This window comes from Hydra vulgaris, chromosome 09, assembly GCF_038396675.1.
Source record: "Hydra vulgaris chromosome 09, alternate assembly HydraT2T_AEP".
Lineage (NCBI taxonomy): Eukaryota > Metazoa > Cnidaria > Hydrozoa > Anthoathecata > Hydridae > Hydra > Hydra vulgaris.
This window is the reverse complement of record NC_088928.1, coordinates 55,065,610-55,089,476: the sequence shown is the minus strand read 5'-3', so window position 1 is coordinate 55,089,476 and position 23,867 is coordinate 55,065,610. Positions and strand designations below refer to the sequence as shown.

Here is a 23,867-nt window from a genome sequence, read left to right as displayed (position 1 = left end):
GTAAAGTGTTTTTTTAAATTCATGACAAGAAACGTGATTTAGTTACAATTATTATATTTTACTATTTAAATTTTAAAACTTCATAAATAGTGTTTCTTTATTTTTAAATTTAATTCAAATGTTTCTTTTCATTTGTTATTTTCAAAAATTCATCTTATATCGCACGCGATAAAATTTTGAAGATTATGTTTATACACATGAACTTAAAAAACTCGTAAGTTCATCATTTTATTAAAGTTTTTTGTCTTAGCAAGACCTCCCGCTAAAAGATTTTTTTTAGCATCTTTGTGCGTAAGAATTTTTTTCTATTGTTGTTAATTACTTTATTTTGTAACTATTGTCTTAAAGGTATATTAAAATACGACAGATATATTGGAATGAAACAGATATATTGGAACGCATGACAGCATTTAAAAACAAGACTCTATAAAAACTAGAATTAGTTGTAGGTTTGAATATAAATAAAAAAAAGTTGAGATTGATTTTAACTTTTAAAAGTTGATTTTAAAGTTTAAAATGGGTAAATGGGGAGAACGATTTATAATGCTTAAAAAGGTAACTGGAAAATGTTTGTATAGCGATCATTGCAATGGTTATCAAGAAACATCTTGCTGCAAATCATTAAGGGTTCTTGTTCTTGGTGCTCCAGGAGTCGGTAAAACAAGTGTTTTAGAGCAGTTTTTGTACGGAAAATTTTGCAGCGATTACTTGCCAACAGTGTCAGAAGTTTATAAATCCAGAGTATTTATAAAAAAAGACAAAGCTAAAAAAGAAATAAATTTAGAACTTCGTGACTTTAATGGAAAAATTAATCAAATGTTCACGAGACTTTATCGTGACGAAGTGATTAAAGCAGACGCTTTTATTATCGTTTACAGCGAAAATAGTGAACAAAGTTTTGCTAAAGTTGTAGAAACAGTTGCTGATATCAACAATATTCGTAATGGAAAATCTCCCATTCTCATATTGCAAAATAAAATAGACTTAAAAAGTTATGAAGAACTTTCAAAATATTTCCACATGATAAACACAAAGCACGCAGTAGTATCAGCTAAAGACAATAAAAACATTCATGACGCGTTTAAAGATTTGATTTTAGATCTTGAACGTGATTTTTAAAGAATAAAAAAAATTAGTTTAATATTTAATATTTAATGTTGTTAACAAAATAATATTTCAAAATGAATCTATATCTATAATAAATTAAAAATATTATTAAACAGTATACTAACATTTAAAAAAATTCAAAATATATTTATATATATGAATATAGTTTTTTTTAATATATTAGGAAACGATTTCATTATGGTAAAAATGGGTTTACATAACTACATTGAGAAATAAAGCTCAAATAATTTTTCAAATGAGATTTAAGAAATATACAAACACGTTTATTGTCAATGTTATATATATATATATATATATATATATATATATATATATATATATATATATATATATATATATATATATATATATAAATAGACATATATATATATACCCAGGAAAAAAAGTTTTATAGAGTTTCTATAAACTTTTGAAACATATGGCCTATAGAAATTCTATAGTTTATATGTTTATTAATTTCTATAGAAATTGCTTTAAAACTTTTTTTTCTAAAGAAAAAATAGTTTTATAGAAATTTCTACAGAAAGTAACAGAGATTCTATAGAGTTCTATAGAATTTTTATAGGCCATATGTTTCAAAAGTTTTTAGAAATTATATAGGACATTTTCCCTGGGTAGGGAAAGATTGATAAATAATCTGAACATTATAACACATAGTTAATTATTTTTTAAAGTAAGTTATTAACTTTCCACCTAAAGTAGAATAAATAATTAAACTACTTGTTATAACCATAAAAAGTTATATGTTGTTTGGTTATACCATGGTTGTAGCAAGCATTTACCCTCATCTCGGTAATGGTATATAATCGTCAATTAGGAAAAAACAACTAAAGAAACTTTTCTCGCTATATTGAATAAATATTTTATGTTACTTTTTTCCTTCTTTACCATCGCCGATATTTAAATTGTTACGGAGATAATTTATTTCCAAGTACTTAAGCATCTAAAGGATTAAGTCGGCTATTAAAATGTGTTTTAAAAATAACCCAATTTGTTGACATTCAGGAAATTTATTTTTAATTTTAAAGGAATTGTAATTAATAGTTTGGATGCTTTATTTCATCTGACGAGTTCTCCCTATTACTATATCTCGATAAGCTTTATAAACTTTATTATGTCTTAAGAATTACTGACTAAATTGCCTTAAATTGATTTTTAATGACTAAACCACTGGGCTATATATTAAAAAATATATAGGTAGCGCTATCTGTATTATTTTTTACTGATCCATACTCTTGGATAAATTAATCTTTATTAGTTTTTAAATCTTCTACAACCTACAACTAACCGTTATTTTTTTGACTTTAATTCATCCCGCTTGAACAAAAAACAAACAATAATCCCACCTTGTTGAGAAAAACAATGAGTTAGAACTTTAATGAAAGAAGTATGCAGTGCTATTTAGAAAAAAGAAAATTTTATCTTAATCTACTTCACGGTGGTCAATATGTAAAGTATTTTTTTTATAATGTTATGCTATATGCAGTTATGCAAAACGTGCAATAAAGCGTGAGTACAATTTAAATTGAAAAAATTCAACATGTGTAAAAAAGACTTGAGGTTTTATCTTTTATAACTTTATGCTCAATTTAAAAATATTGTGTTATTTTTCATTTGTATCTAAACTTAAGTTTAGATACAAATAAGTAGTAAACTTCATCTGGTATGTGTAACATAATATTACTGATAATGTATTATACTTCCGTCTTTAAAAAAAAATATTCGTTTTCTTAGTTTTTTCTTAAAATTGAACTTTAATAATTTCAATATTATTCCAACACTTGATAATTAAATACTGTAGCTTTGAAGCTAACGATAAAATAAAGACATATCGATAATATTATATCGACATATCGATAATATAATAACGACATATCGATAATACACTGTTTAGTTAAATCGTTTCTAAAAAGTTACAAAAAATTTTTACGCACAAACTGTTAGTAGCCAACTGGATTGCGTCTCGTAGCCTAACTTTGTAATTACTTAGCGTAAACTTTTTGTTTGCTGTGCAGTGTGCAGTGGTTTTTTTTTGTGTCAAAATATGCTTTTAAACCTAGCCTAAAACTCTGTAAAGTATTAGCCACTTCACAAAACTCTGTGCATCGGATTGAACTATAGTCTATATTAAATATTTGAACTTAGATTTTTTGAACTATAAAGTTCATTGCTTTTACTTTTTTAATTAACTCTTTTTCTTTTTTTTTTACATATCCAAGTTGTAATGCATATGCAGAAAATTTAGAAAAACTTCTAACAGACATAATATACAAACTCATACGAGACTAAAATATACAAAGTCTATGTTAACATTAAGTTGGCTAAAAAAAAATCCTCATGATTTTTTAATCAGAAATTTTTATAAAACTCTTTAAGAGTATTTTATAAACCATTTAAACCAAAAAAAAAAAAAAAAAGTTAGATAAAAACGCAACTATTTAAACATATTGTAAAACTTATATAGGAAATCATAAAAAAATTATAAATAGTAAGGGACTGTATTTTTATAAAAAATTACAAAAAATACAATTTCTTAACTTTAAATAGATTTTGTTATGTTTTTGAAATTTTAAATTCAGTAACCTATTCAGTGACGGATTGAGGTTTAGCGTCGTAGGGAAAGAAGAGACAGAAAAATGAGTAGGGGACGACAGCGGTTGGGGGTGACGCGTTAACCCCTACAAACAGCTTTTTCGAAAACCGCGCTTGCGATAAATTTATTTTATCGACGCTTTTATGTGCCTTTTATCATAACTATTAAGTACGTTTAAGACACTGAACAATATAAAGTTTGAGACACTGAACAATATAAAGTTTGAGACACTGAACAATATAAAGTTTGAGACACTGAACAATATAAAGTTTAAGACACTGAACAATATAAAGTTTAAGACACTGAACAATATAAAGTTTAAGACACTGAACAATATAAAGTTTAAGACACTGAACAATATAAAGTTTAAGACACTGAACGATATAAAGTTTGAGTTTGCTAAGTTTACTTTGGTTAATATAAAGTTTGAGACACTGTACAATATAAAGTTTGAGACACTGAACAATATAAAGTTTAAGACACTGAACAATATAAAGTTTAAGACACTGAACAATATAAAATTTAAGACACTGAACAATATAAAGTTTAAGACACTGAACAATATAAAGTTTGAGACACTGAACAATATAAAGTTTCAGACACTGAACAGTATAAAGTTTGAGACACTGAACAATATAAAGTTTAAGACACTGAACAATATAAAGTTTAAGACACTGAACAATATAAAGTTTAAGACACTGAACAATATAAAGTTTAAGACACTGAACAATATAAAGTTTGAGTTTGCTAAGTTTACTTTGGTTAAAAATTATCGTTAAAAAAAAGAAAAGAAACATTTAATATTATTGCAATAGTTTGGTTATTTAAAAGTATATTCACACTATGCATATTACTGAAAACAAGCATTAAGAATTTTTTTTTTTTCCTGCCAGTTTATACAAACTTTTTTTTGCGAGATTTCATTTCCAGCGGGTACAGAACGTTCGTTGGACGTCTTAAGAACATCACACGGACTTGGTGACGTCTATAAGGTCATTAACATCCTACGGACGTCTGCGCCCGTCTTTAATGTCAATGCTCTCAGTGTACTGAAACTTTTCTCGTCATAAGCAGATTTAAAAGGAAGAGTCAAGTCAATTCTATAGAGTTTAGACAAGTTAGGAAAGTATGATACCATCTATTTCTCTAATAAGGATGGATAAACGGCTTATGCCGAAAACTTTTTTAACACTTAAAAACAAATCTAAATTGCTCTACTATGTTGAAATCTAACTTACAATTTTTTGTTTTTATCTAAATCTAACTTATAACCTTTTGTTTTTCTCCTTAAAAAAAATTCGTTTACCGTTTGTAAAGTCATTGTAGTTTTATGAACATCTGTCACTGTACAGTCACAATAGTTTGATACACCAAACTATGTTAAAAGTGCATTGGCTGTGTATATAATATAGAGATTTCACCAATATTTAGCGACTATTCGTTATTCGGTCTAATTGGCTACTTTTTTTACTATTCGGTATTCAGCCGAATATTGCAAGAATATATTTTATTAAGAACATCATAAAGTTTACTCTATGATGTTCTTAAGATGTCCAGCGAACGTTCTTGACCCGCTGGAAATAAAATCTTGCAGAAAAAAGTTTGTATAAAATACCAAGTTGTAACAAAAAAGCGAATAAAAACGGATTTCATTTAGCTATTTTTACTTATTTTTTATTTCAACAAAGAATTAGCATATTTGATACCTAAAATCATTAAAGGTAAGTTATGATAAAATATTTTATTCCTTTGATGATACAGATGATTGCGATTTTCTTATAAATTATACAAATTTCTAAAAAAAACTGTTTGCTGCAACGGCACTGATTTTAACCCTGCGAACGGCAAATAATAATAAAATTTTGTCAAGTTCTGTTTAGATAACGTTTTGCGTATTCTGACAACAACTTGAAAGGTTTGTTGTGCATTATTAGGAATGTCCATCAATAAAAAAAACCAATCGTATAATTGACATTCCCATTAAAGTTAAACCATGCTTTAAGTTCAGGTTGTTGTAAAGATGTCGTTTTTAATAAGTTTGGAGTATTTTGTACTGTATCAATCTATAACAACTTCTAAAATTTTTCTTAGATATGCAAGATATACTTGAGCTGGTTATTTTTTAATTTTTTAAAATGGTTTGAAGAGTACTACTTGCTGTGACACTCAACAATTAACGCGTGCTGTGACACAAACTAGTCATAAATAAAACAAAAACGCCCACAATGTTGTTAACATATGCACTTCAATGAAGCAGGTCGGAACCATCAAAATAAATGTGTCTCCGAATATTCGGTGCTTCGGCCGAGCGCCTAGCCGAATATTCTCTATTCTGTATTTGGCAAAATCACTATTTGTGACATCTCTAATATTTTGTGTACATTATGATTATAAGAGATTACTTTTTAAAACAAAACGTCTCCACATTGTTTTCTGTCATTAATGCGGGCAAATTTGCTTGCAAACAATGGTTTGTTATTACCTAGTTTTCTATTTTGCAGAACTTTATAATGAGAAATTTGTATTTTAGGGGGCGCCAGTTGACCGACTTAATAAGCGCGGGGGAGCAGCTCAACCTTCCCCTCCTTTACGCCATACGCTAAATAAGCTACTGAACCTGTTACTAAAAGTGCTTAAAGCTGACAAGTCACGTTTACTTAAAGTATTGTATGTCGTAGTGCATACAATGTATATGGGCTTCATCTTGAGCTCTTGCGGTAAAAAAGACTTCAAAAAACCCAAAAACTTTTAAATATATATATATATATATATATATATATATATATATATATATATATATATATATATATATATATATATATATATATATATATATATATATATATATATATATATATATATATATATATATATATATATATATATAAAAGGAGGCGTCCGTTTATGGTTATCTTGAAATTCTTTTTTATTGCATATATACAAAAGTAATAATGTTTAAACAGCCAAAATGAAGCTTCCTTGATAAGGTATAGATTCTGCAAAAAATGTTTTATAAGTTCTGAAAAAATATTAAAACTTAAATAATGGAAGAGAAAATCCGGTGACTTTTCTTTACTCATCAACAGCGAGAGAAACAAATTCTTCTTTATAAAAACTTGTAAAAATATAATTCATTAACTAATATATATAAACAATAATATAAAAAATATATATTAAAGTAGAATAAATTTATAATGGTACAATGCAACATAATAATATAATTTAAACTATGATTTATAAATATATAATGTATATTACAACAGTATAAAAAAGCCACAAAAATGAATGATATATAGAGCTTGTGTAAAATATAAAGCTTGTGTAAAATGTGCCAATTTATTCAAAAAATGTTTAACATGTTCATCATTGTTGCACCGTCCTCAAAATTTTAATTCAAATCTATTTTTAAAATTTCTTAGAGCACATATCAAAATTAATAATAAAAATGTTTTTACTATAAACGGTCAATCATCAAGTTCAAGGTAGCCATAATAAAGTTTATGTTTAAAAAAATTTTATTTAGGAAGAATTCTTGACATTTTTGTGCTCCAGGCTAAGTTATTTTCTAGACTCGTTTTCAGACTCCTTTTCATCATTACGAATTTCTTAAACTTTGTTTTAAAATTTTAAAATTTTTGATTTAAACAAGACCAATAGCAATTTAATTTAACGCTTTTTGGTTCAGGAATAATTTAAACTTCTGCAAAAGGTTTTCTAAACCAACAACTTTTTTACAAGTATGACTAATGAATAAGTAAAACGAAAACAGGAATTAACTCTATTAACAGATAACTTTTAGGGTGCTCAAAATTTTTAGTTTTCCTGCAGACTTAATACTAATTACAGTAACTTATATAACAATATTGCTGTATTATATAATAATATATTTGTATTATACAATAAACCATATTACAAAGTAAAGCAATACTATACAATATATTATATAATGTTATAAAATATTATTAGTATATAATAAAAATATATATATATATATATATATATATATATATATAAATATATATATATATATATATTACAATTTCTAATATAAGTGTTATATAAAATATATAACAAAAATTAAGTTTATAGAAATAGCTTTAATAAAAATTATAAAGAATTTAAAATAAATTAATAAAAACACAATAAAATTAATAATACTTTCACAAATATATATATATATATATATATATAATATATATATATATATATATATATATATATATATATATATTTGTGTTGTATTATTAATTTATTATTAATAGTATATATTTGTTCTTCCTGATGGTAAAACACAGTGTTGAAGTAATCAAAAATTAGATAAGTGTTTTTATTAATTTATTATTGCTCTGTTCTTTTAGAACATTGAGCACTCTGTTTGTAGAATACACTAAAATAATTTATATATATATATATATATATATATATATATATATATATATATATATATATATATATATATATGTTTGTGTATGTGTGTGTGTGTTTGAGTGTGTGCGTGCTTGTTTAAGACAAAAGCTATAAATCTAAAATAACTATTAATCGTGTTAGTCCGGAAAGTATGATGGCGGAAAAGAATTCTAAAGCACCGACGTTTGAGGTAAATACCTAAATGAATAACTATAATACTATAATACTTTCATTATACTATAATGGAATACAACTTATTTGAATAAAGACCCTATCTAAAAGAAAGAGGATCTAACTAAAAGAACTACCCCAAATATGACAATGATATTGCAATTTGGTAAGAACTGATGATTGCAATAAAGTAATGCATCTAAGTAGATGCTAACCTAGTAATGAATATATAGTATGACAGTCAAAGCAGAACAACGCATTAGTCCAACTTTGCTCCAACCCAGTGGGCATGCGTTGTCCGACGGAATTCGATCAGATGTCTTACGGACGTCGAAACGACTTTGAAACGACTGACGACTTTTCAATATTGATTTTCCACAGTCACAGAAAGCATGAGAAGTCATTGCGGTCACTAATAAACGTTTTACTTTATCATTTCTTTTTTCGTCAACATGCACACATTTAATAATGTTATCCTTACAGATATCATATGTTTATGTATTTTTACAGTCTGACTGGAGCAGTTAAACAAATAACTATTTTTATAATTTTTTATTTTAAATCAGCTCTTATATTCAATTTATCCTCTATACATCTTTAGGTTTTTATTATCTTTTCTTAAATTGTGTCATACTTTTTGTTTTTTAATTTGTTAATTTAAAAATTATTTAAAGTAATTTTTAAAAGTATTATAAAAAAATTATATCTTGTAAAATATATGTTTGCAATGTAAAAATACGATGTAAACGAATGGACTTAGTGATAAGACTATAAGGTATTTTTGCAATTATATATATATTATTTTTAATCATATATATATATATATATATATATATATATATATATATATATATATATATATATATATATATATATATATATATATATATATATATATATATATATATATATATATATATATATATATATATATATATATATATATATATAATTTAAATACGTAATAAAATAATTGTTTATAATCAAAATTGAGAATAAGAGTTTAAGATAATTAAGAGATTTAAATTCATTTATTTATTTTTATAAAATAGATTAAAACAAACGAAATGATTTGATTTGGGAATTTCCAGTGTTGATGGTTTCTGATTCTAAAACTTTTTCAAGTTATTCACGTTATAACCTTTTCAGGTTATTCTGCTACTGGTAACATGTAGCATGCTTCATATCCAGCTGCCTTGCAGGATGCGCTTTTTTAGGGAAAGGCTAGGAGAAGCCAACTCAGATTTTAAACACCCTCTGCCTTGGGACTTTTGGTTGAGTAAATGCTAGAGATTGAATCTACAGAATATTCTTTTATGTGACTTTGTTTGGCACCACTTCACTCTATCTTATTTCTCTTTGTTTTATATTCCACTTTTCTTGCATGGATCAGATTTAGTTAACTCACCTAAAAACAAAGGTGAATTAATCAATAATCAATCAATAATTTATTTCTGAAATAAGATTTTACACTCAAGGATGTTTACAAATAGTAAATTTACTAATATAAAGTAAACACCTGCTAATGTTAATAATATCTAATTCAAATAAATATAATGAAAATTTTCATAATATATAATAAAAATAACAAACTTTATAACATAAAAATAACGATGTCAATAATGACTTTATAACATAAAAATAACGGTGTTAATAATAGTGAATTGTTTTCTAAAAACTTTTCATCAACCTTATCTCTTGATTTCATTAATCACATCTTACCTGATATAGTCAAAAAGTAAGTTTAATCTATTGCTTGACATTCGTATCACTCCAGCTTTTGGATCTTAAGTGATTTCCTGTCTAGACTCTTCTACACTTGTGGTCCGGATAACATACCTGTTATAGCCTTGCAGAAGTGTTCGCCGGAGCTGTTTTCTATACTTTCAAAACTCTTTAAATAATGCTTATTAGAGTCTTGTTTTCCAAAATTCAAAAATTCTGGAGAGCAATCTGACTTGTCTTACAATCTTTCTATTAGTCTTCTTCCTATAATAAGCAAGGTTTTTGAGTCTTTATTTAACAAATACTTATTCTCTCATCTTAAATCTAATAACTTACTCATCAATATGAGTTTCAACCTTCTCGTTCTACTGCTGATTTGTTTACGGTAATAACCGACAGGTTTTATCGTGCATTAGATCAGCTATTGCTCTCAACATTTATTAATTCTTTGATAAATTGGCATTGGCATGTTGATTTTCTCCATAAGCTTTCTTCTTACAGTAACATCATTAAGATTATTGAATCCTTTTTTTCCAATTGTAGTATAAAAGTTATCCTCGATAGACAGCACTCTTCTTAATTTTCTGTAACTTCAGGGGTACCTCAAGGTTCTATTCTATTTTAATTTTTTAAATTTTCATTAACAACCTCTTAGAAATTCTTATTTGCAAAGTGGCGTTGTTTATTGATGATACTACCATTTATTCTTGTCATGATAAGACGCCAACACTTTCTGATTGTTTGGTAGAGGAATTTTAGCTTGAAAAGAATCTTACCTATGCTACAATATAAGACAATTAGTGGCTGGTAAAATTTAACTCAGAAAAAACTCCGTTTTTTTAGCTAACCATTACTGCAACAATCTAGATCTTCCTATATTTATGAACAGTAATGTACTTGGTGAGTCATCTGCCCTTCGTCTTTTAGAATTAACTTTTGTTTCTGATCTTCCTTGGAAACCTTAAATTAGATCCATTGCAAAATTAGCATCTGCTATAGTTGCATCTCTTTATTGTGCTTGCCTCTTTCTTACTCAGGATTCTATTTTTTATCCCTATAAATCTCTAATCTGTCTTTGTATAGAATACTGTTATCATATCTGGAGATGGGTCTTCAAATAATGTCCTTTCTATTTTAGACAAGGTTCAAAAACGCATTGTAAATATAGTTGGACCTGCCCTTGCAGCCAGCCTTAAACCATTGTCATATTGTCGTAATGTTGCTTCTCTTTCTCTTTTCTATAAATACTTTAATGGGCGCTGCTCTAGAGAGAAGCAACCATTATAGCGTCTCTTATATTCATTCTATCTACTAATATTCATTCTCATGTTACTCGTTATTCAATTAAGTGTCATCATTTTACTGTGACTGTTACTGTTCCTAAGTGTTCCAAAAATTCTATTTTATTTAGTTTTTTTCTCGAACATCAGTTCTTATGAATTTGTTCCCTTCATATTGTTTTCCTGATTAATATAATTTCCAATTTTTTAAGTCGTCTGTTATTTATTATTTTGCTTTTTAAACTTTATGTTTTCTCTTCCAGTAACTTCCAATTCTAATACTGCTTGCTTGCAGCCTTGTAAGAAGTGAGAGATGTTAAAATTTTTAAAAAAAAAATCAATGAAAGCATATCATAAAATGTTGTTAGGGGAGAGTGTGTATGAAAGAGCCAGTTTTAAAATGGCGTGAAAAAAACTCCATTGTAATAACTTTTTCTTTTTTTTGGTTAATTCAATAATTACATTATTGGGTAATATTTTAAAACTAAAATAAATCGTATAACAATGCTAATAATCTATCATACACCTGTTTTAAAAAAAGAAAGAAAACTGCTCTTTCATAACATTGTGTCAATGAAAGAGCCACCTTTGTGCCATGAATTAGCCGTAACTTTTTTCGAACGACTATCAACCGTAACTTTTTTTTGAACACTATCAAGTCTTTTAAAAATATTAAACTGTTAAATAGACTTCTAAAAATCAGATCGTACTTAAAGTTTTATAAGTCTATGATAATCAATGGTACAACAAATGATAAAACAGCTTTAGTAATAGTTTTACAAATTATTCAAAATCAAAAAATTAAATGAGAATGAGAATAATGAAATAACATTATAAAAAAAATACATGATAATAATAAATACATAATAAAATATAATAAGATGAATCAAACAATACAAAAAAAGTTTTAAAAAATTATTTAAACTTTAAAAATAAAATGACTTTTTCAGAACTTTGACTTTTAAAAATTTTATTAAATATTATTTTAAATTCAAACGGAGCTATGTTTTACAACTTCAGGAAAAGTCATTAAAACAACTAACTTCGATAGAATAAGCTCAATGAAGCATTACGAAAAATATATGAAGTCGTAAAAGCGCTAAACAATTATTTAGTATAAAAATAAGGTAAATAAAAAAGTCAGCTTATTCATAGCATAATCAGTCGGCTCTTTCAAAAAATTGTTTGGTTAAATACATAACCTTAAATTAAACAATTTTGAAAAAAGCTTTAATCTAATATTTTTTGTGTAAATGAAGGGCAAATATATATATAAGAATGCAGCATGTTTCTTTTATCAAATAAAACATTACACTTAACCTTAAAATAAATAAGTAAACCACCAAAAAATTTTCATTCTACTTTTCATTTTCAATATCTTTAGTGCTCCCTTACGACGCTATTTATTTTAGTAATACTGTACATTTTTTGTGGGTTACAGGTATCCAGTGTTGCCATACAAAGAGTTAAATACAATAAGGATTGGATACCAGTAAGTTAGAAATAATGGTATTGACTCCCTCAAAACCTGGCTCTCAGACCCACCCACCCCAATTTGCACAGAAGTGCCAAAGCAGCCGGCAGATTGCCACAACAAAAACTTAGATTTGCTTATATTTCTAGACATTTCTCTTTAGGTATTTTTACATTAGCTGGTACCAGGCTAAACAAAATGCCCCCGCCTCAGTTTTGGGGAGAATTTAGACTTCATTTGCTCCTACAAACAATCAACAAAAAGATTGGCAATATTCAGACGATTGTAATATTCAGGAACGCAACTTACTGTTTTCGATCTATTGATATTTCTGACAGTAAACCAGAGAATAGTAACCTCAGCACCAAATGTGTTTGCAAAATCGTTAGCCTCTTCAAATCAATCGTTTGAGTTACTTTCAATAGTACTTGGATAGAAACTAGCCTCACAATTACACTATATATTTGCATATACGCATCGCAAACATCCTTATCACGTATTTAAAGTTTTAAAGCAAGCTTTTTTTTATAGGTTCTTAATCATTTTGGTAATGCAGAATGAAATAATACAATAAATGCAATAAAGAATATGATATGCTTTGATGTTTTCAGAGATGCGAGCAAACATTTCCTTGGACTCTTGTTTTACGGCTCCAGTCCCATCTCTCAAATTTCTCTTCATTATATGATTTCCTATTACTATTACCTTTATCAGAAAAATCAGCATCAGAGAAATTTTTTAATAAAAAAAATTTTTCTTCGTTTTTTCTTTTATTGAATGTAGTAATCTTATAACAACAATATCTTAAGTTCTACATAAAGCTAAATGTTTAAATTTTCAAGATCGGCATATAGATTAAATGTTGAAATTTTCAGGAGTTGCTTATTATAATTTAAGGTAGTGTCTAAATCAGGATCTTTAACATCTTTTTTTATTGAAAAATGTGTATTATCCTATCAATTTATTATTCTATCAAATTTGGATTCCTAGCAGCAGTGGCGCAGTAATTAGAACGTGCCATAAAGTGAGTATAAAGTGAGTGGGTATAAAGTGCCAGAAGCAGGATTGAATCTCATAAATCAACAAGAAAGTATTGTATGCTACAATGCTTTCTTGTTGATTTATGAGATTACTGCTGGGCAAATAAAGAACAGCAAGTTTAGTTTGTCCTAAAAGGGACCACCAATGGATAAACGTTACAGGCTTAGTAATTGACCACACAAATTTACATACTTCATTGATAAATTGCCTGAAGCAGGATCATTATATCTCCAAACTGTAAAACTTTTACTTAATTGCATAAGTACTTTTTAAACATTCATATTACATTTAACATTCCTATTTTAATTTAAGGAAAATAAAATCAAAAATATTAAAAATTTTGGTTTTTTCAGATGGATTCACCTCTTGCAGCAAAATCAAAAAAATTATCCATTTACACAAGATGTTCCATTTACACAAGATGTTCCATTTAAACAAGATGTTTTATTAGTTCTGTATAAAAAAGTTAAGTTACCTACCTTGAAAAAAATCATTTATTGACCTGGACGTAGCTGGTTGTGGTTTTGAAGTCATCTTTTCAATTCAATTTCAACATTTTTAATTTGTGTGAATCGAAACAATCAGGACTAAATGTTCGCATTGTAAAATTATCGTAACAATAACAACTATATATATATCTTTCGTCCCGGGTAGAAAGGGCATTTGACCAACTTTTTTGAGACAGCAGTATCAATGTTTGAAAATTCCTACATGTAAGTTCATTACACCCTTACATATTTAAGGTATTTTTATATTGTATATATTGCATTCCGAATACATGTAACCATTAAAGTTCTTGATACTATGAATATTTAACGATATAACTGTAGTTATGTTAAACTGTAGTAAAATTCACTTAAGCCCATTCTACCCGGGACCAAAGATATATTAGAAATTATTGTCTTATCTCTGTTCTTTCAGTATTTTCAAAAATTTTTATACAAAAATTTCAACAAAAATAACTTGCTATATAACAAACAATTTGGCTTTAAAAAAGGTAACTTAACAGAGCATGCAATAATCCAGTTTGTGCATGAAATCTCGAAGTCTTTTGAAAAATCACAGTACTTTTTAGGTATCTTCATTAGCCTATCATAAGATTTCGACACAGTAGATCATTATATTTTACTTCAAAAACTTAAATATTATGGAATTAAAATGCTTTAAAAAGTTTTAAACTGCTTTAAAATGGTTTAGAAGCTACTTAACAAAAAGAAGACATTTTAATTAGTAACGATGGTAATAATCAAATTAATAATTAATCAAAATAAGTATCTTGATATCGTATGTGGTGTTCCTCAAGGTTCAATCCTCGGATCCCTACTTTTTTTGATATATAAATGATTTGAATAAAGCTTCTAACCTTATAAGTATCATGTACGCAGATGATACCGATCTATTCCTCTCAAACAGTATCCTCTCAAAATATATATGAACTCTTTACCACTATAAATAAAGAATTAAAGCATATATCAAATTGGTTTAAATGTAATAAGCTAACTTTAAATATTTATAAAACCAAATGGACTCTATTCCATTCGTATGCAAAAAGCAATTTTTACCAACAAACTTGCCGCAACTTTATATAGACGAAATTGAAAAAAAAAATGATTCCGTTATAAAATTCTTAGGCATTTATCTCTATGTAAACATCTCCTGGAATCAACACATTAATTATGTATCTACTAAAATTTCAAAAAACATTGAGATTCTATATAAAACTCATAATTACCTTAATAAAAATTGCTTGAGCCAACTTTATTACTCTTTTATCCACAGTTACATAAACTATGCTTAAGCTGCTTGGGGAGTACTGTAAAAAGTAAACTAAAACTTCTTTATCGTTGTCAAAAACATGCGATCCCCATAATTAACTATGCTGATCGTTTTACGCATACAAAACCTATTTTTACTGAAATGAGATTAATAAATTTATTTGAACTCAATGCTTTTAAAGTTTTATGTTTTATATATTTATGGAGAAATAATTTATCTTCTACCGCCTTTAATAATATTTTTAAACTCCAACCTAACAACAAATACGGTATGAGAAACATAAATTTTTTAAATGAGCCGTTTTGTCACACAAAATTTAATCAACTTTGCATTGCTTCTCATGGACCCCACCTATGGAATAATATTGTTCTGCGGAATTTCGATCAACCAAATTCCTTTTATCCTTTCAAGCTCAATCTAAAAAAACGTATTCTTTTCACTTGATAATATACTCCGATACTTCTAATATTTTGAAAATCGTTATTTAACTTGGATTTTATTACTTTTTTATTTTAATTTTTACTTTATTTTATTGTATGTTATACTTGTTTTTATTTTATTGTATGTTATACTTGTCTTTATTTTATTGTATGTTATACTTGTCTTTATTTTATTGTATGTTATACTTGTCTTTATTTTATTGGATGTTATACTTGTCTTTATTTTATTGTATGTTATACTTGTCTTTAATTTGCTTGCTTGTATTTTATAAGGTTCTGACGACAAGATTTTGTAATCTTCTTTCAGATCCTAGCTTATGTTTAATTGTTAGTAGTTTATATATGTGGGCATCTATAAATGTGTAAGTGTATATATGCTTATATTTATATATGTGAGTGTTTTTCATATTTTAATTATGCTGAATTTTTTTAATTGGAATTTTTTTAATTGTAACACCATATATACGGCATATAATTGTACTGTGACATTTTAATGTGAGCGAAATTAAAAAAATAAAAAAAAATAAAAAAATCTTTTAAAAGGACGTTACGGCAAGCATGCTTCTCTGTACCCATAAGACAAATCGCTTATATCCGCCCCTGAGTGTAATATTTGGAAAGGAAAAAATTCAAATCTTAAGGTGGCTACCCACTATTTAAATAAAATTTTTAAATGAACCATTTTATCCCCCCATTTTTAATCATTTCAATTGCATTGGAATCAAATAAGACAAAAAAATTAAAAAAAATTTCTAATTTTATTATTACGCCATTAATTATGCGCATAATTAACTCAAAAATAGCATATTTTCTAACAAGGATAACTAGTTGCAGAGTTTTCCAAATTAAGTGAAACTTTTCAAAAACCTTGCTTCTTATATGAACTGGGTGCTGAGTCAAAAATAAAACTGATACTTTTATTTAATTCTCTGAAATTTACAGTTTAGTATAAATCCCTAAAAAATAGCCCCATTGACCCAAATTTTAATTTGAATGGGACATCATAGTATATATATTTTTGATTCAGCACATTCATCAAACTAAGTTTTATCTCTGTAAAAAAAAATCTCTTCAAACAAAAATATTGAACAAAACCAAAGATATCTTTGTTATAAGGTAGAAAATTTTTAAATGGAGAAAAAAGTATTGGAAAAAAAAAATTCAAAGATAAAAAGCTTCAAATTCAAATATAGTCTGATTTTAGTACTTTTGACCAATGTCATTTAGCTCGGGAATAACTTAATAGTGTAGATAAGAACTTGGTTAAAGGTACAGTAAAAATATGGAGAAAAAGTGCATATTAGTTCTGGAGGAAAAAAGTTCCAACTGTCATTAAGGCCGTTGCTAAGGAAATTTTGGATGTTTACCCCTTTTTAAGGAACAAAATTAGGGTAAACTTATAAATTTTTCTTCCATTGTCATATATTTTATTGTTTATAAAGGTTAAAACTTCCAAAAAATAGAAAATTTTTTTTTTTTTTTAGACTTGTAATAGTGGGTAGCCACCTTATAAAATTCGTAACAAATTATGAGGATATAAGATATGGGTTATTTTATATATTAGAAGTACCAATCATAATTTATACATTTATATAACTTTGTCAAGAAAAACCAAACAATTTGGAAAACCTTTATCCATATAAAAGTGTTATAGAAAAAGCTATTTTAAGTTTAAAAAATTACTTGAATGTTATCAGAGTTTTTCAAGTAATTATTAGACTATTAATTAGTATTTTTTTTGAGCAGCAACAGCAACCGCTGGCAACTAAAAATAGTTATAATTTACGGTTCTTTTAATGCTGTTTTTGCTTCTTCAATAGATTCTAATCTTTTTTAAGAAAAATTGCAGTATTATGGCTAATCACAATAGTATAAAACAAGTTAAGACAAAGATAAGGAAAGAAAAAAAATAAAAAATCATTAATGAAGATAATTTTTTATGTTTATTCTTTGATGGCAAAAAAGATTTAACTAAGTGCGTGGGAGAAAAAGACAATGGAAAACTACTCCCACAGAAAAAAAGATTATCACTACTCATTGTATCGTGTAGATTCAGGTAAACATCATTATCATTTCATTAATAGCCTTACTTATATCAAAGAATAATAGGTTCGCCCACATTTGAATGCAAAATGGTTTAAATAATTTTAAATGTTTTGGAAAATATTTTTTTCTTTATTAGAAAATATCCTAATTTTTTTCTTTATTATTATTTCTTTATTTCATAACTTTTTTTTTTATTAGAGACTGGAACTAAAAGATATCGTAATGCTACACATTTGTTTTCTTTACGGAACGCTTATAGTTAAAATCTTCTTTTTTTTTTTATGTAGTTTAAAGAGTTTATAGAAGAAATTTGCAATTCAAAATATTTTGAATTAAGTCTAAACGTCTTGGCGTCAAAATTAAAAGGATATTCAAAATATCAAAATAATAAAGTAAGAACTAGAAAAAATTATACAGAAAATAAAACTCGTAGATTTGGAGTTTAGATATATACAGAATTTTACGTGCCTTTTTATTGCCGAGAATTACTTTTATATTTTAATAATTACCCGCTGTATATATATTGTTTACTCGCGGAATAACTTATTAGATATTTCGTTTTTTCCTAATTTTCTTTATCTGGCGTCGCTAAGTTAGTTTGATGTAGTATGCACTGTACTACAGTCTTATTTTACGCATTGATGGTTGTTTTGTTAACAATATTATTTTCAACCTGACATTTTTTAGTTGTAATAAGCTATTAGCAGTTATTGTACTGAACTTAATTTGCACTTAATTGTGTATAAGAAGTCAAAATATTTTTTAAATCAATAATTGGCAAGAGGTAGACTAATGAGAACAGCAGTTGTACGTAAGACATTACGTTCTAAGACATTATGGCAAACTTATTAGTGTTGTTACGGCTATTAAATAATTCGACTGTCGACTAAATCGACTAATATTTTCTATAGTCGACTTAAATCGACCAATACATTTTTGAAATCGACAAAAATTTGATTTTTTAGAAATATGGGAATAATTTATTTTTTTGAAATCAATTGTAATAAAAATAATAAAATAGTTTATATTCGCTTTCTATTTTTTAAAATCATATCATTTAAATAAAAATAGAGGAGAGAAGGGGCGATACGACAACGGGACAATCTATTCCCAGCCCCCAATAATTTAGGAGCCGCATTAAAAACTTGCTATATATCAAAAAAATTACTGCAATCTCGGCGTGGATGCAGCATTTTTTGATGTTTAAGATACCTATCTTCCGGAATGGAGCAAACTCTAGAAATTTATAAGTTTATACTTATATCAAATAAAGATGTTTTATATAAAATTGCAATGATTGGAGCCTGAGAACTATTAAGTCATAAAATTATAGCTACACCTACCCCAAACGTGAGAGCAATAAGTTGATAAAATATTTTTTTACTATTCTTAACCAAGTTTCATCGATAAATCATCGATAAATTTTAAAACTCACACAATAATCTCTAAGCGTTCAACAATTATGGCCTTTTAAAATTTGCAACCCTCTCAAATTGAGGAGGGTTCATGAAAATTATCAAATAAAAACTGAATGGATATAGCAATGAAAAAAATAAAAAATTCAAATATAGAATTATCGCCTGTATTCGAATTGATAAAATTATATACCGATTCAACTCCATTTTTTTCTTTTTTTTATACAACTTTAACAGGAAGTCAAAATTTTTATACTTTTTTTATCTTTGCCAACAAAATAGCGCTTGAACCGAAACTGACATAAAAATAATTTTAGCACTATCTTGTTAAAAATTAGATTTCCATTCTAATAGTATTGTCTTGTTAAAAATTTTCCATTCTAATAAACTTTTATGCAGCTAGAACAAAAATTTTTCTGATAAAACTCGATTAATTACTTAGTTTAGTTTTTTTGCTAGTGATTAAGCGCCTATCTTTATCTAATTAACTTAGTGCTTCCGGTTTAATTAAAAAGGAATTATAATGATATTTGTCAATACAATCATCACTTACTCATTAAAAACCAAATATTATTTTATTTCCCAATGTAATCATTACTCTCTCAATTCAACTGAACTCTCTCACTTCAAAATGTCAACTAAAAAAACAAAAGCGTTCAAGGAAGATGATATACTAGCTGCATTAATTGATATAAAAGAAAATAATACATCACTGAAAAAAGCAGCATTTAAATATTGATTTCCAGTCTCAACACTCAAGATCACTTAAATCATAAGTCATTAGTAATTACACAAACGTTTAATCTACCTTCACCAACTTGAGCAGCCTCAGCAGCACATACACCATCTTGCTCAGCATCAATATCATAATCTTCAACAGCCACCGCAGCACCTACTCTAACCAGACACCAAACAGCATTTTTTTTAACTACGTCAACTTCGAGTTTTGATAGGTATCAAGCATGTGTAGAGCGTTGCAAAAACAGTATCGAGATAGAGTTGATGCAATTTTTTAAAGCCAGAAATCAATCGCATGTTAAGAAATCGAATCAGTGTAACACTTGGCGGAAAATATATTACCGAAGAAAATGTGATTGAGTTCCTCAAACAAACAAAAAAAGGAAGAAAAATCAACAAAGGAAGCCGTGAAAATTGCTAAACTTAACGCAAAGCCTAGACTCTCTATGTCAATTACTCAAATACCTGAGCATAACAATGCTGAGCAACTACAGTAAAACCATAATGAAGAACAATTACCGGCAGCCAAACGATTAAAAGTTGCAAAATGTAAAAAGTGTAGAATACAATTTCACACAGAAACGTTACAAAGAACTCAATGCGTAAAGAAACATGTTTACCTAAGAAATATGTAGTTGGTACTGAATTTTTTTGTTACAAAAAATGTAAAAATTTTAATATAGTTTCTTAAATATAAACTTTGTTAAAAATAATAATAAAAAAGTTAAATTTTAAAAAAATTCAAAGTTCTTTTTCCAGCAAAAAATGAAACTTGACCACAACCTGCGTGAAAAAGAGGTAACAACTGGTGTTTAGGACCGAGATAACTTACAAGAGTGTGCAGTGCTGAACCACATCCATAAATGTTTAGGACCAAGATAGTTTACAAGATTGTGCAGTGCCGAACCACATCCATAAATCTTCTGCTAAACTTTAGCTTAGGAAAAAGTTCTAAATCTAAAATTAGAAAAAGATATTCAAAGGATTTAACAACCGCTATACAAATCAACAACTGCTTTACAACAGCTCTATCAATAATCAAACATTTAACTATGGGTTTATCTTTAAGTCGACTGTGCAAATCATCGAAAAAAGTTTTTTTTGTATTAACGTACCTAAAAAGTTAATACAATAATATATAGTTATTAAATTATTTTGTTTTATTGAATTAAATATAGACTCTTTACACTCATTTATGCTGGTTAGTAAAAAAAGGTGCATAATTTTTTTTTTGCCCTAAAAATCTCAATAGAATTAACCTTATTTACCACTTTTATCAATCAATCTCTAACTGCTTTGAGTGCCGCCATTATAATATGAAGTGACCCCATCATTATGACAAAAACTTTTTTTCTGAAGTATTGTTTTCAATTTCACTGTATCAGTTTAGCTAAGGAATACAATGGCTGATCAAAAGTAATGACAGATGTTTGACCTTTATTTAAAATACCAACAGCTGTCTTGATCACGACCATTCCTGATTTGATCATGGTAACAGATTTTGAAAATTCACAGAATAAGGGGAGCAACCCCAATTGATCATATACTTTAAAGGCATTAATCGGTGATGCATTGAATGCTGACCAAGCTATGTTCAAGCTGCTTTCTATTTTTTCTCTTGGTAGTATTTTTCATCTTTAACGTGGTATAACCATCAATGTATAGCTTTGATTAACTATATAACTATATAATATGCATAAGATGGTGTCAAAGTAAGTCTCAAGTTTTCTAAGTTTATTTTGGGTGTAAGTTCCCAAAAGAAGTTGCTTAAATAGACGTATGACTAGTTTTCCATTTCTGGTCTTTTATTAAAATTGAAAATTGGTCGAATCTCAGTGTATGAAGCAGGAATGTTTGTTAATTTTTTTTTTTTGAAAACTCTTAATTAGAAATTTCAAGGTCTAATCCAACTTTCTCTGATAATTGCTGGAATGATTTTCCTCTTTTATGAAAAGAGTCTTCTGCTGTTGTGGAACTTGGATTGTGGTCTTTATTATTATTACTATTTTTTTAATTAATTTATTTCGTCACATATAAATATTATACAATATTCTCTTTTTACAAGTTTCATAAATAAAATTTAAATAAAAAATTAAGAACGACAGAAGCAAGTAGAAGACAGAAGTCTTGTCATCAAGCCTCTATAGTAAGCGTAAAGTATTTTTATAAATTTTTCATCATAAAAATTTACAAATACTCGTTATGGATCCTTCTTGAGATTTTTGTCTTATATAAATCTTGAATTCTTTGTTGATTTTGATAAACACGCTTCATACCATTGTGAATTATCAATTGACTAATTGTATAAGTAGCTTTTTCTAAAACTCAACTATACTCATTACTTGTATTCCTATGTAAAATGGTGTCAACAAATGAAATAAGCAGGAACAAACTTTCTTTGGCAATCTTGTTAAAAATGATCGTTGAGGTCATAACTTTAATTAATCTAAAATAATATCTTGCCTCAAGATTTCGGCTGCTTCAGACAATATGAAAGATTCGTCTTCATAATTCTTTTCATAACAATTCTTTAAAACATTTCTAATATTTTCGCCAAATTTAAAGTAGGAAAACTTCTTATAGCAATATTCTCTTAAATTTTCTACATGTGTCAACAATCTCTGCTTTAACTTTGTTGTATGGATCCTTTCGGAAATGTTTCCACCAAGTTCACTGATCCTTTTATAGTTGAGCAAAGTCAACTAATTTCAAAGACATTTAAAACTAATAAACTAAAAGACTATTTAAAGACGCTGTTATCATTATCTTTCGTTTCTTCTAACATATATTGTTTCAGTTCAGCAAGAACCAGGGGATCAGTTGTTTATCAGAATTACTGTATGACATTTTATCGGACAAAATATTTTGAAATGATTTTACAGGATGTTGGGCTTCAAGAAGCCCAATTAATTGGTTGCATGTTCATTGAACAAAAATTATGTTAGACACCATCATCTTTCATCTAGTTCTCTAGTTGGTTCAGTAGTACTTGTTTTTCAGTACTTTTTGATTTTATATTACTAAACTTATTATCACACAACTTATGAAACTTTACGTCAAGCTGAATAAACCATTAGAATATTTCTATCTACATTATCAAATATTATTGTAATTGGTGACTCGCGCAGACGTTCAAAATTTTCAAATTGTTCAATTTTGTATGATTAACAGGCAGCTTTGATTGTTTTATCAAAGTTATTTTTATAAACAAACAAAAAAAATAGTTTTTTATTCTAAATAAATAAAACATTTGAAAAGTCAATTACATTTTTCTTTAAAAAATAATTGTAATTCATTTTTGCACGCATTACGTACTCTTTCACCCCTAAGATTAACAACGTTTTACTGCCCGTAACTTGTTATTACTTATTTTTTTTTTCCATATAGTGTTCTCATATTTTTTGCTTCATTTTTATTGAGCTTTCGATTCGTATATAAATTATCAGATTTTGAAAAAAAAGTTTTGTTATTATGGACAGGTGCTAATTTCCATGAGACCATTTGTTGTTTTTTTAAAAGTGGGTCTGCTTTTTAATATAAATATTTCAACCCTATCAACATGTTCAGCAAGTTTCATGCTTTTACCCTAAAAAGCACAAATTTGTACCAATTGACTGTCTTATTAGGGAATGT

At 27.1% G+C, this 23,867-nt stretch overlaps 1 protein-coding gene across 1 annotated transcript; it reads left to right on the top strand.

Moving 5' to 3' along the window:
• Positions 1 to 334: 334 nt before the first annotated feature.
• LOC105847784 (GTP-binding protein drn-1) lies at positions 335 to 1,264 on the top strand. The gene has a single exon (XM_065806075.1). It carries the CDS (start codon positions 517 to 519, stop codon positions 1,117 to 1,119), a length of 603 nt encoding a protein of 200 aa, XP_065662147.1. The 5' UTR covers positions 335 to 516; the 3' UTR covers positions 1,120 to 1,264.
• Positions 1,265 to 23,867: the final 22,603 nt, after the last annotated feature.